Source organism: Phasianus colchicus, chromosome Z, assembly GCF_987193195.1.
Source record: "Phasianus colchicus chromosome Z, bPhaCol1.hap1.1, whole genome shotgun sequence".
NCBI lineage: Eukaryota > Metazoa > Chordata > Aves > Galliformes > Phasianidae > Phasianus > Phasianus colchicus.
In genome coordinates this window covers 72,741,017-72,752,695 of record NC_143476.1, presented here as the reverse complement: position 1 = coordinate 72,752,695, position 11,679 = coordinate 72,741,017, and the positions used below count along the sequence as shown (strand labels likewise).

The window sequence follows — 11,679 nt, the reverse complement described above, 5'->3', positions numbered from 1 at the left end:
GTGTTCCTTTTGCAAAGCCCTGTTTAGCAGTAATCTTGTTGTTCCATAGTTCTCTTCCCAAATGGGAATGATGCACTCTTGGTTTGACCTGTTTGATGGTAGGACGTGAAATGTCATCTGCAGTCTGGTCCTTGCAGAGGGGCAAGACAGGCTGCCATCAGTTGGGGGTTGTGAATAGGCAGAAGACAAGAATACTGTGAATGACTTATTCACATTTGAATGTGTAAAAGCTGATGCAGCTTTCTGAACTTGTGAAAATGACAGATTCATCGAACAGGCCCCATCGGACGGTGTTCACTCGAGCCATTGAGGCGTGCGATCTTCACTGGCAGGACAGCCACTTACAGCACATTATCAGCAGTGACCTATACACCAACTACTGTTACCATGACGACTCTGAAAACTCGCTCTTTGACTCTCACGGGTGGCCCCTCTGGCATGGTAAGTGGCTGAACCGGAAAGACATTTCCATGACTTGGCGCTTTGTTTAGTTTCTATGGCATTATTTTGGAGGGGTGGGGGGAGATGAATGAAAACCCTGGCGAAAAGAACAGACGCTCCCTTGAAACACTGGTCTCAACAGTAGTCCTTAAGGTCTCTTCTGCATAGTAAAAACAAAACAAAACAAAAAAATCAAAACAAAGAAAAAAAAAAAGAAGAAAAAATAACCCTTTGGAGTTAACCTAGCAAAACAGGCCATTGCAGACATGGAAGCATTGCTATTTCTCAATTATTTTCTCCATTTTAGAACATGTTCCTACAGCCTGTGCAAGGGTGGATGCATTACGATCTCATGGATACCCAAGAGAAGCACTGAGGCTAGCAATAGCTATTGTTAATACACTAAGAAGGCAGCAGCAGAAACAACTGGAAGTGTTCCGGGCTCAGAAGAAAGGTAATTGCAGAGAGGAGAATGGCAAAGAATGCAATGAGATGACAATAATGCTGGACTAGAACTTTGCATGAGAAAACTGTTTTTGAAGCTATAATGCTAAAAAGGTGCCTTAAACTGTGTATTACAAATGATCATGGTGGTAATACAGCATTCTGGAGATTGAGGGCTTTCTGTACAAGTTCTGTAGAGCAAGGACTTGGTTCTGACTTCCGCAGTATGTCTGACACAGCTGGGTCTATATCCCAGTCAGGGGTTTTGATTACACAGTGTAAATTCTGTGTAACTTACAGCCTTTCAAACAGAGCTTTATATACACGTTGGGTATTTTTAATCATTTCTTCCACTGACACATAATTTAGCTGAGCTGTACGCTTCTGAGAGGAGATCCTAAGTTTACGTTGAGGGTTATAGCAAGGCGAAGTCTGCACTACAGAAATTCATCAAATTTGGCCGTTTCTTTATTGAGTCTCTTAACACCTTAAATTTTAGTGTTTCTAAATGAAATTGGATTAACATAAATGGAAATGAGTGTTTGAAACATTTTTTTATATGGTATTCATCTGACCATTATTCCTGTAATGAACATTCTTCCTTAGATACAATTTTTGTTCCATTTGATCCTTGCTACCCAAAAGCACGTCACTTCAGATCTTAGATCTTAATTGCTGCTCTTAGATATTCGGATCCTCATACATTCTAATTTAAAACACCATTGTGAAGTCGCCTGTAAATCTTTCAGTGTGTATGCAGATGTTTTCCCAGAAATGGGCAGTTAAAAATCTAAATGATGAAAATGTAGGTATCTGAATAAAAAAAATAGGTTTGGTAGTTCTTATGTGCCTCCATTTCTGTTTCACAGTACCTGAGCTAGTTGTTTTATACACTGTTATTGATCCTAGATTTGAACAAAATTTAAAAGTGTGTTATGTTGTTACTTATGAGAATTTTTTCAAGTGATTTCTGTCATGTAATGCATCTTTCCATAAAATCTGTTCCCTTAAGATCTCTTAATCTTTTCCAGCCTCCCAAGCTGGGGGGAGAAGTGAGGGCAGGGTTGTGTATGCATGTACATGTCACTAAGGTCTGGAGAGTCTGCTGAAAGTGTGCTGGGCTTAGTACTGCTCTTTCTCATTGCCAGTTGCTAGGGAGTATGTAGGCATTCAGTACTCCTGTTAGGTTCCTTTTCTCTCTGAGCAGTGTCTATAGCTGTCAACTAGTATTATGCTATTATAAATAAAAGTTGGATTGTGTGAAATGCAGACAATCCTACCCTAAAACAAAAAAGTTTGGCATTTCTATGTTATCACTTGCTGCTTTCGTACTTTTTCTTCATACGTTTGGAATTTGGATTTTTTAAAATACTGCAGTATGTTCTGGTCATCCATATAAGCAGATGAATTCTGCAGCTGTAGATTTCAGTCCAGCAAACACCACATACTTCTACTTGGCTTTTACTTACGTGGTTGATCTGACGTACATGGAACCTCTTGCATGGGCTAAAGTTAAATGTCTGTGGGACTAATGCCTTTGTTTGGAGTGACACAAGTGAACCTCATAAATAGGCACAGTAGGTGAGGTGAAATATAAGTCAGTAGGAAGTCAGTGTGATTAATCCTATTCACTAGTACTACTGACTTCTGCATGTCATCTGTAGTGCATGCTGTTTGTTAGTAGGCAATAACTTATTTGTGTTTTGTATTACATATCAGTTGATTCTTAAACAACCAAACAATCAAAACCCAACCTCATCCTCTTGCATAGTCAGTTCAACAGTTTCATTTTATAGCCCTACACATTTAAATAGGTAAGAAGCAGACTTTCTAGTGTTTTAAAGCTTTGCTGTAATACATGTGGTTACTAAGGAAAGGCGGCAGTCCATGAATGAGAGCAAGTAAAGGCAGCTGCAAGTTAATGTGTGGTAGGAAGAGAAGCAGAGCACCCGTAACAGCTTCTACACGTTTTTAAACCATAGAATAATTAAGGTTGAAGAAGACCACTATGTTTATCCAATCTAACCATCAGCCCATGACCACTGTGACCACTAAACCATCTCTCTCATTGCCATGTGTTTCTTGAATACCTCCAGAGATGGTGACTCCACCACCTCCGTAGGCAGCCACTTCCAATGCCTGATCACCCTTTCAGAGACAATTTTCCTGCTTTTCAACCTGAACCTCTTCTGCTGCTACTCGAGGTTTCGACCTTACCACAGTCCCCCTTCAGGTAGTTGTAGAGATCTATCAGGTCTCCCTTGAGCTTCCTCTTCTCCAGACTAAACAGTCCCAGTTCCCTCAGCCACACTCCTTAGGACTTGTGCTCCAGACCCCTCACTAGCTTCTTTGTCCTTCTCTGGGCACACTCCAGGGTATTTCTTGTAGCGAGTGGCCCAAAGCTGAACACAGTACTGGAGATGCAGCTTCACATGTACTTCCTTCCATTCATAGTGCTAAAGGATTTTGTCATGTTCTATCTGATGAGTGACACACGTACAAAACAAAGTATCCAAAATAGTGTTTGTATAAAATTTTAGAATGCTAAAATTCATTTGCTTCAGAATTAAAGGGTGAATTTTTCTTGTATACCTCATTTAACTTTTTCATTCTTTTTTAAAAAGAAGCTATAACCTGAGTTTATTTATTCAGTGAATATTTAGATGTACATAAACTCAGATTTTTTTTTATGAAAATGGAGCATATTTTAAAGTGTTCTCATTTGTTTCAGCACCATTGTGTTCACTTAAGATGTGAAAAATGGTACTACATCTTTTGAACCAGGAAGCAGATGTAGATATTTTACAAAAAAAAAAAAAAGATGATGTCTTTGATGTAATTATCAGCAGATGTTTTTAGAAGACTTCCTGCTATTGAGTATAATTTCAGAAAGTGCTGCAGTTGAAATTCTTGACCCATAATGTGCTTTGTTAGTACTCATAGGGTGTTTGGCCTTTGTTCTTTTTCTTTTTTTCCCCTAAAACATATGCATGAAGGGCAGATAATTTGCCTGGGAAGATACTGTTTCCCCTTTCTTAACAGCAACTACTATTTATACTTCGTACTGAAAACATTTTAATCAATTTTACTTCTATAATTGTTTTATACAGCTAACGTGCTCTGTTTCCCTCCTTTCTCCCATACTTTTTTCTAACATAGAACTTCTCCACAAAGGAGTAACCTCAATAACAAATCTGGAAGGCTGGGTGGGGCATCCTTTGGATCCAGTTGGCACTCTCTTCAGTAGCCTGATGGAAGCCTGCAGGGTGGATGATGAAAGCTTCCATGGATTCTCAGATTTCATGGGTAAGGCTATGCAAAGGAAGCTATCTTCCGTGTGTTTTCAGTACCAGATGCATTTTTCTACCTTTCTTTCTGAATTAATATAGTGTAAGAACTCATATTTACCTTCTCTAAGAAAATGTGTAGAAGAGAAAATACTGAAAGTAGAATTTTAGTCTAAGCTATATAAAAACATTTCCAAATTATCCGTTGCTCATACTTTAAAATTTTATATTTCATGTGTAAAGTAAAAGTAAATGAGTTCTTACAGCAGCAGCATCCCCACATACGTTCCTCTGGGGTTTTTTTGAGATAATGCAGAAGATCACAAAATTGCAGAATTGTTGAGAATGGAAAGCAGGTCTGCTTAGAGATGGTGAGCTACAGCAGGTTGCTCAGAACTCTATCCAATTGGATTTTGAGGCACTCCAACAGTGAAGGCTTTACTGCTTCTTTGGGCAATCTCTTCCAGTAAACACCCATTTAAAAAAAAAAAGTGTTATGCTCAAATAGAACCTTGTGTTTAATTTTATGCTCCCTGCCTCTTGTCCAGTCATGATGTCTCACTGAGAAGAATCTGACTGTCATCTATATGTTCTACTATTGGATATTTTTACACGAGATCCTCCTGAGCCTTTTTCAGGCTGAACAGTCCCAGCTGTCTCAGTCTTTCTTCATATGAGAGAAGCTCTAGGCCCTTGATTGCCTTTGTGGCCTCTCAATGGATTTGCTCCAGTATGACCATAAATACTGTGGAGTTCAGGACAGGATGCAACACTCTATATGCCTCTCACCAGCACTGAGTAGAGGGGAAGAAACAACTCCCTTGACCTGCTGAGTCTGGCTGCTGGCAGCACTCTCCTAATGCAGCACAGGGTGTTATTGGATTTCTTAGCTATATATGCACATAATTCTTCAAATAGATGGCAAAACAATTACAGTGGTCTACAAAAAATATGAACTGGAAGGTGTTTCAGAATTCATGCATGCTTTTGATCAGGATGTGTATGCCTGTTTCAAGTTCGATATTTGCTTTGCAGGCATTTATAAGATGCGTTCCTCATTCTCAGTCTATTTCCACCTCTGCAGTAGTTTCTGTATGGATAGAAGTTGGAATCATCCTTCTCTTATAACTCTTGTAACTAACATATGCATATCCCCAGTCACTTGGAGCTTTGCCTCAAAACTCATTCAGTGAGATTTTTTTCAGTAAACTTAAAATCCCATATCCACCTCTTCTGGAAGAACTTTTAATTAAAAGAAAATAGAAACCAAATTCTTTGCAATTAAAAAAAAAAAATGCAACAACAAGAAAAAAAGCAACCCAAAGCAAACCAAAAAAAAAACCCATGACTTAAGAAATAGAAATTGTATGTTGAAAAGTAACTTCCCTTACACAACACATATGCGTTCTGGATTCTCATATGCTGTAGTTGCCTATCTCCCAACATCTGTCATCATAGGTTTTTCTTCCCCAATTAGTCTTTTAACTGCTAGAGGCTGGAATAGTGTTTTGTCATCTGTGAAGTGCCAAATGAATTGGTAGTACTTCTTAGAGCCATTTATCGTTTGGTCTCTATGGAATTTACAAGTACTGTACTGAAAGTAAGAACAATTTCAGTAAAGTTCAGAGACTATACAGGTTTATCATAAATATAGCTGTCACATATAATAAAAATTCCAGAAGAACTCTAGCAGTAAATGCTTAAGAAGTTATGGAGCTGTTTGGTCTACTGTATTTGCAGAGTCTTAATTATTTCATCTGAAATATATGCAGAGATATAAATGTGTTCCCTGCCCGCTGATACAACACTGAGGCTTTAAGGAGATACAGAAATTAGTGAGGGGGAAAAAAACAAAAAATCAAGATGAATCATCTAGTTTTGGTCTTGTTAATGCAAAGCTAGAGGAAAAACTGCTTTCGTCTAAATTGTGCGAGTTAAAGACAAATCTTTGCTTTTTTACTTGTGTGATTATTTTTTAAATTCTAATTGGTTTATTTCTCCCTGCATCAAGTAGTTTACATTGGATCTTGAGATAAAGCCAGTAATTTAAATCATTTTAGACAACTGAATACTGACAGAGGTAGCATTTGTAAATGTGACATTATAAGCAGATTATGGATTAGAGTGGTTTACTGATGTGTTGTTCTTTGTGTTACCGTTTACAGAGAACATGGGGCAATGCAAATCTCTGGAGTACCAGCACCTGCCTGCACACAAGGTCTTAGAAGAAGGGGAATCATATTTAACACTGGCTGTGGAAGTAGCACTGATAGGGCTGGGACAGCAACGAATAATGCCAGATGGCTTGTATGCACAAGAGAAGGTTTGTCGAAACGAGGAGCAGCTTATTTCTAAGCTACAGGAAATTGAATTGGATGATACTCTGGTGAAGATTTTTCGAAAGCAAGCAGTCTTCCTATTAGAAGGTAGCTCAATATAGATGCTAACTGCTTCTTTAAACTGTCTTCACTTACAGAAGCCCATATTTCTGTGGAAACTGGTCTTACCTACCTAAGATGTTTTTTTCATGTAGAACTCCAGCAAAATTTTGTTTACAGTCTCTTACAAAAATGAAACATACGCCAAGTAATACAATAACTGTAGATAGAAGACATTTACTGACATGTGAGCCTTTCATTTCAATTTTTATTGTATTTTGTTCTTAAGATTTATTTGTTGTGTGTCATAATCTCAGTAGCCTAATTATACAGCCCAGGCTTCCAATTAGATGTTACAGAAATCAATTATCAGCAGCTCCCAGGTAACAGAATTCTAAACATCACTTGTTTCCTGGAAAAGAGCTGTCAGCTTTGTAAATGCAAGAAGATTTTTTTTTCCCCCGGGTAAAGAGCTTAGAAAATTTATTTAAAATTGTTGGGATAGCAGTATAACATTTTATTTAGTATCTAAGAAAATTAGTTCCCTCTGAAGTCTGAATCATCTCTGAAAATTAAAATACATGATCAGATATTGAGGCTTAAAGACTGATCTTGTGACTAAACTGCAATCAAGGTGATTTTCTGTTTGGGAGTCATTGCGGTGGACTGCCATAAAATCTGTGGGAAAAGAGCTCATGCCTTTGCTTTAACTTTTAAAAAGGATTAACAGACATCATTTTAGCATCATATTCAGAAAATAGCCTAGCTTTTTTTTTTTTTAAATGAGAGAGAAAACTGTAAAGGAACTCATTAGGTGAAGGCATGGTCCAAGTTTTGAATACCTGTTTGAGGCATGGCGAGGAGTGCAATATTCCTGTAGCTGAGTTGTAAAGACTTATATAGCAGTCAGGTTTTTGCTTTCTTTGTGAGACATTTTTCGAAAAAAATGTTTCATTTAATGGAAGAGATGCATTATGACCAGGTCCTTGAAGATTTTGTTACCATTTGACATTGCAGAGAAGCTGCACCATAGGGAGAGTTTCCATTATGATATGCTCTGCTGCTGCTTTATGGCCTTTGGACAAGAACAGCTTCTCGCTGGATCCAGCTATTAGCAACCACTGGGCAGAGATCTTATGGATTATAAAATCAATTTGCTGCATCTCTTAATTGTTAAGGATGCTTCATGAAGAAAAGGCAGGGTTTCTCTTGAGTGCTTCACTGTTTACTGCATTGATCACTGATGTTTTGTTTCCTTGGAGCAGTCAACAACTGACCATAGCAAAAAATCTGCTAAAATAGCTACCTAGGAAATTGTGATGAGCAGTGGGCAGAGGGTCTTGCATTGCTGTTTGCTGAGAATGTAACTTTCTTTGCGTTGTGTTCAGTTTACACCAGGTTAGACAGAAACTACCAGCTCACATGGAGAAACTACTGTACAGTCATAGAAGATCTTAATCATCAGTTGTGTTTTTATAGTTGAAGTGTTGTAGATATAATAAAGAAAGCTTAATTCAATATTAAGCTGATTTCTGTGCTGTTAGTGCCAATTAATGCATGCTGTGTGCAGCTAATGTTTGAATGCACTGGAAGATAGAATGTTAAAACTGGTTACAAGAACTGTTTTAATTTTTTGCTTGACGACTAAGTTAATGGTAGAATATATTTTCAAATAAATGTTTTGTCATCACGTGTTCCTCAGGTCCTGAGTTTCTGACTGAACTACCAATTGGCAAAGATATGAAACAGGTCCTTTCATTGAAGCTGTACTAGACAGTTTTTAATGGATTTCACCTTCATTTAAATGATTATACAAGACACTGTGTCACTACTAAATCTTCATTGATATTTCCTTTGTAATTGGCTTCAATCTTAAGAAATGCCCAGCTACAGAGTTCAGATTCTTTTTCACTTCACATGATATTTTTACCTTTGTGTTGTGTAAAAGAGTCAGAAAAACATTGGAACAGATATGCTTGTTCAGGTTCTTTGCTTCATGGCATTCATCCTCTTCTGCAGAAGTGTCTGCTTAAATTGTGCAAGTACATCCTCATCTGTAGGGCCAGCCATTTTAAACTGCTGCTGGAAATTTAAATGATGTGTGTGCTTCTGCAGTGAATTGTGCTCATCCAGTCCTTGTCCATCTAAGTGTGGTGTACTGAAATCTGTAGTATAGGAGGAAGTAAAATCCTCTTCTCTCTCAGTAATTTCTAGGACTGTTAGTTGCTATCTGTGTTGTAATTGTCCAATAGTAGTTAATGTAAAATTTTTATTCTATATCTTGCAACATATTACACTAGCTGCTGAAGCCAAAAACTGCTTGACATAGTGTTCATCTTAACAGGAATAGCAGCTTCATGTGATTGCAGGAAAAATGTAAAAATGGTATTTGTAGTCACTGTTAACCTTCAGAATGCATCAAAGAAATAACACATTTAAATTTTTGCTGTTCTTACGAAATACTGCACTGGGTATGTGCAAAATCTATTGTCACAGCAGTGGGAGTAGTTTTCTCATAGCAAATGTAATTTTTGAGATCACGTGGCTATAACAGACTAGCAAAACAAGATTTTGTCGCAAGATCGGACCTTGTCTTCTCTGGAGACAAAATCTAGACGAAAGGGTAATTTATAAGCCTTATGTCAAGTGAGATTAATAGGGACCAGGTGCTGTTGTAGTGATTGGTCATGTAACTTCAACTGAAGATGTGCACCTCTTCACTGAACATACACTTTTTTTTGATGGATCTTTGAGAAAGACATCACACGCTGCTAGTGGATGTGTAGGGATTCATGTGCACAATCTAAGGATGTGGAGGCAAAGCTGAGACTAACACATTCAGCTTTTGCATACCGTAAACTTGTTAAATGAGTCCTATGATGTTCTAGGACTGTCATCTGTGTGTGGGCTGTAACATGCCCAGTACTGTGCAATTTGCAGTCTGTCTCATTGTCTCAAAGAATACATGGTATGTAATAGGTTTGTAATATATTGTACCTAGGTCACCCTGAAAATATTGCCTCCTGTTCATTTACATAGAAACTACATCAGATACAAAGAGCACAATACCACTACTTGATAGAGAAAATTCTCAGCTACAAAACAACTTTTCAACATGATCACGACCATTAGCTGTGCATTTTTGCCAGTGATCAGCAAGAGCCTGCTTGCCACACTTGTAAAAATCTGCACTGGAGGTGAACCACTGTCACTGTGACCCTCTGCTGAAACACACTGCCTTGTTGTGCTCACATCCTCTATTCAGCCTCCGTAAAAGTTCAGCAACCACTGATAAATTGTAATGAGTGCTGTTTTCTCTTCATGGAGGAATTCAGTGATAGACCTTTGCTTAATATGCACTTCTACGTCAGATGCCATTTGTCAGACTGCCGCTCGCTACCATTTGTCATATGGCAACAACATGTCATGGGATATTGGTGAGAAGGTTTAACCTCTACTGCCTCACCAACATCTGCCTCTGAAATGAGCTAATGTCATAAAGCAGGAGGCACTATACTTTCAGAGCAGTCCTCATATATATGTGATACATGTATGATATGAGTAATAAAAAATAATCAGTGCAGTTTTACCTTTAGCACAGCAAACACTGGATACCAATTCTAGTGAGTGTTTTTAAAGGTTGGTTTTTAACAGTCTGTAAAGATAGACATTTTTTTCTCTTTTCTGCAGCTGGACCGTATAGTGGATTAGGGGAAGTCATTCATCGAGAGAGCGTTCCAATGCACACATTTGCCAAGTATCTCTTCACCTCTCTCCTACCTCATGATGCTGAATTGGCATACAAAACTGCACTGAGGGCCATGCGGTATGTATTCACAAGTCACCTAGAAAGACCACAAGTAGCAGTTGGGAAAAGAGGGGAAAGCTTGGTAAGCAAGACCTCAGCATTACTCCCTTTAAGGAAAAATTACTTTGGTTCTGTCATCTTTCAAACCAAGTGATGTCTGTATTAAATATGGCATAACAATTTATAAATGTACAATTAGTGTTTACCTCCAACTGTAAAACAGCATTCTGTTGTAACTATTTCATTCTAGCATCCCTGTTAGGATGTGTGGTTTTGTGTTCAACAGTGGCAGTGTTAGCATGTGCATTCCCATCCAGCTGTTTGTATGTGGTGGTAGTGGTGTGCAGGAAGAGGCATCTAACCAGCAGTTTCAGTATCATCTCTTGCTTAGCCTCTAGCCTTAGTTCTGTAGGACTGTTAGTTCCACTTTATAATCTTTATTAATAAGCTGTCGATGGTAGATTTTAAACTAGATGGTGTTGTCTGATACAGTACTTGTTTCATAACTAGTTGGTCTTGCACACACTTCTGGGTGAATACTGGGATTTAAATGGAGTATATGTTATATGACAGCAAAATATGTGACTTGTATTCCATTTGTCTTCAGTAATGGGGAGAAAGATATTTCTCAGGAAGCTCTCAGTGTGTGTTGACTTGATCTCAGGGCAGGCCAGATTGCTAACAGTGGCTAACAAGGGCCTTCTGAAGGAAATTTCAAGGGTCTAAATGATCAGTAATAAATCTGTTGTACTCCTACACTGCAGGGAAGAAGCTGGTCCCATCTGGATTGCCTGGTTGCTGTCAATAACTTGTATTAAATGATGATTGCCGGTTGTGGCAATTCTGTGACTGCTAGGAGCAATCAAGTCTCTGTTTAAACGTGTGTTGGTGTTCATGGTCACTATTATCAAGAATGATTGCGCAGTGATTGTAAGATGTGCTATCCGCATTAATAATGTTTGTCTTCATCAGGCAGATTGTGTTGGTGGTTTGGATATGTTTATTTTTTCTGGAGTTTCTGCAGAATGCTAAACAAGGAGAAAACAACTGTGTGGTCAAAGAACTAAACAGGACAGCTATTGTTGTGTTCAGGGACATGGTTTATCAAGAACTATTGGTGATAGGCAGACAGTTGGACTGGATGATCTTGTAGGTCTTTTCCAATCTTGCAGATTCTATGATTGTTTCAGATTAGACCAAAAGTTTGTTTAGCCTTGGTTTGTTGTTTTTCATTTGTTTTTGTCTTTAGGCATATCTTTAGGCAACGGGTATTAGAGGAGGAGTCTCAGAAATACAAAATGGCCTTGCATATTTGCTGCTT

The 11,679-nt window shown here is 38.2% G+C and overlaps 1 protein-coding gene across 7 annotated transcripts in view; it reads left to right on the top strand.

The window, feature by feature from the left end:
• The window catches only part of ZSWIM6 (zinc finger SWIM-type containing 6), a 112,115-nt gene that overhangs the window by 86,264 nt on the left and 14,172 nt on the right, over positions 1–11,679 (top strand). For all 7 annotated transcript variants that reach the window (XM_090132397.1, XM_031605447.2, XM_090132402.1 and 4 more), the window contains 5 exons: positions 265–441; positions 749–895; positions 4,045–4,191; positions 6,338–6,598; positions 10,241–10,376. In XM_090132397.1, coding sequence (XP_089988523.1) covers positions 265–441; positions 749–895; positions 4,045–4,191; positions 6,338–6,598; positions 10,241–10,376 — 868 coding nt within the window. The remainder of the gene's footprint in view (positions 1–264; positions 442–748; positions 896–4,044; positions 4,192–6,337; positions 6,599–10,240; positions 10,377–11,679) is intronic.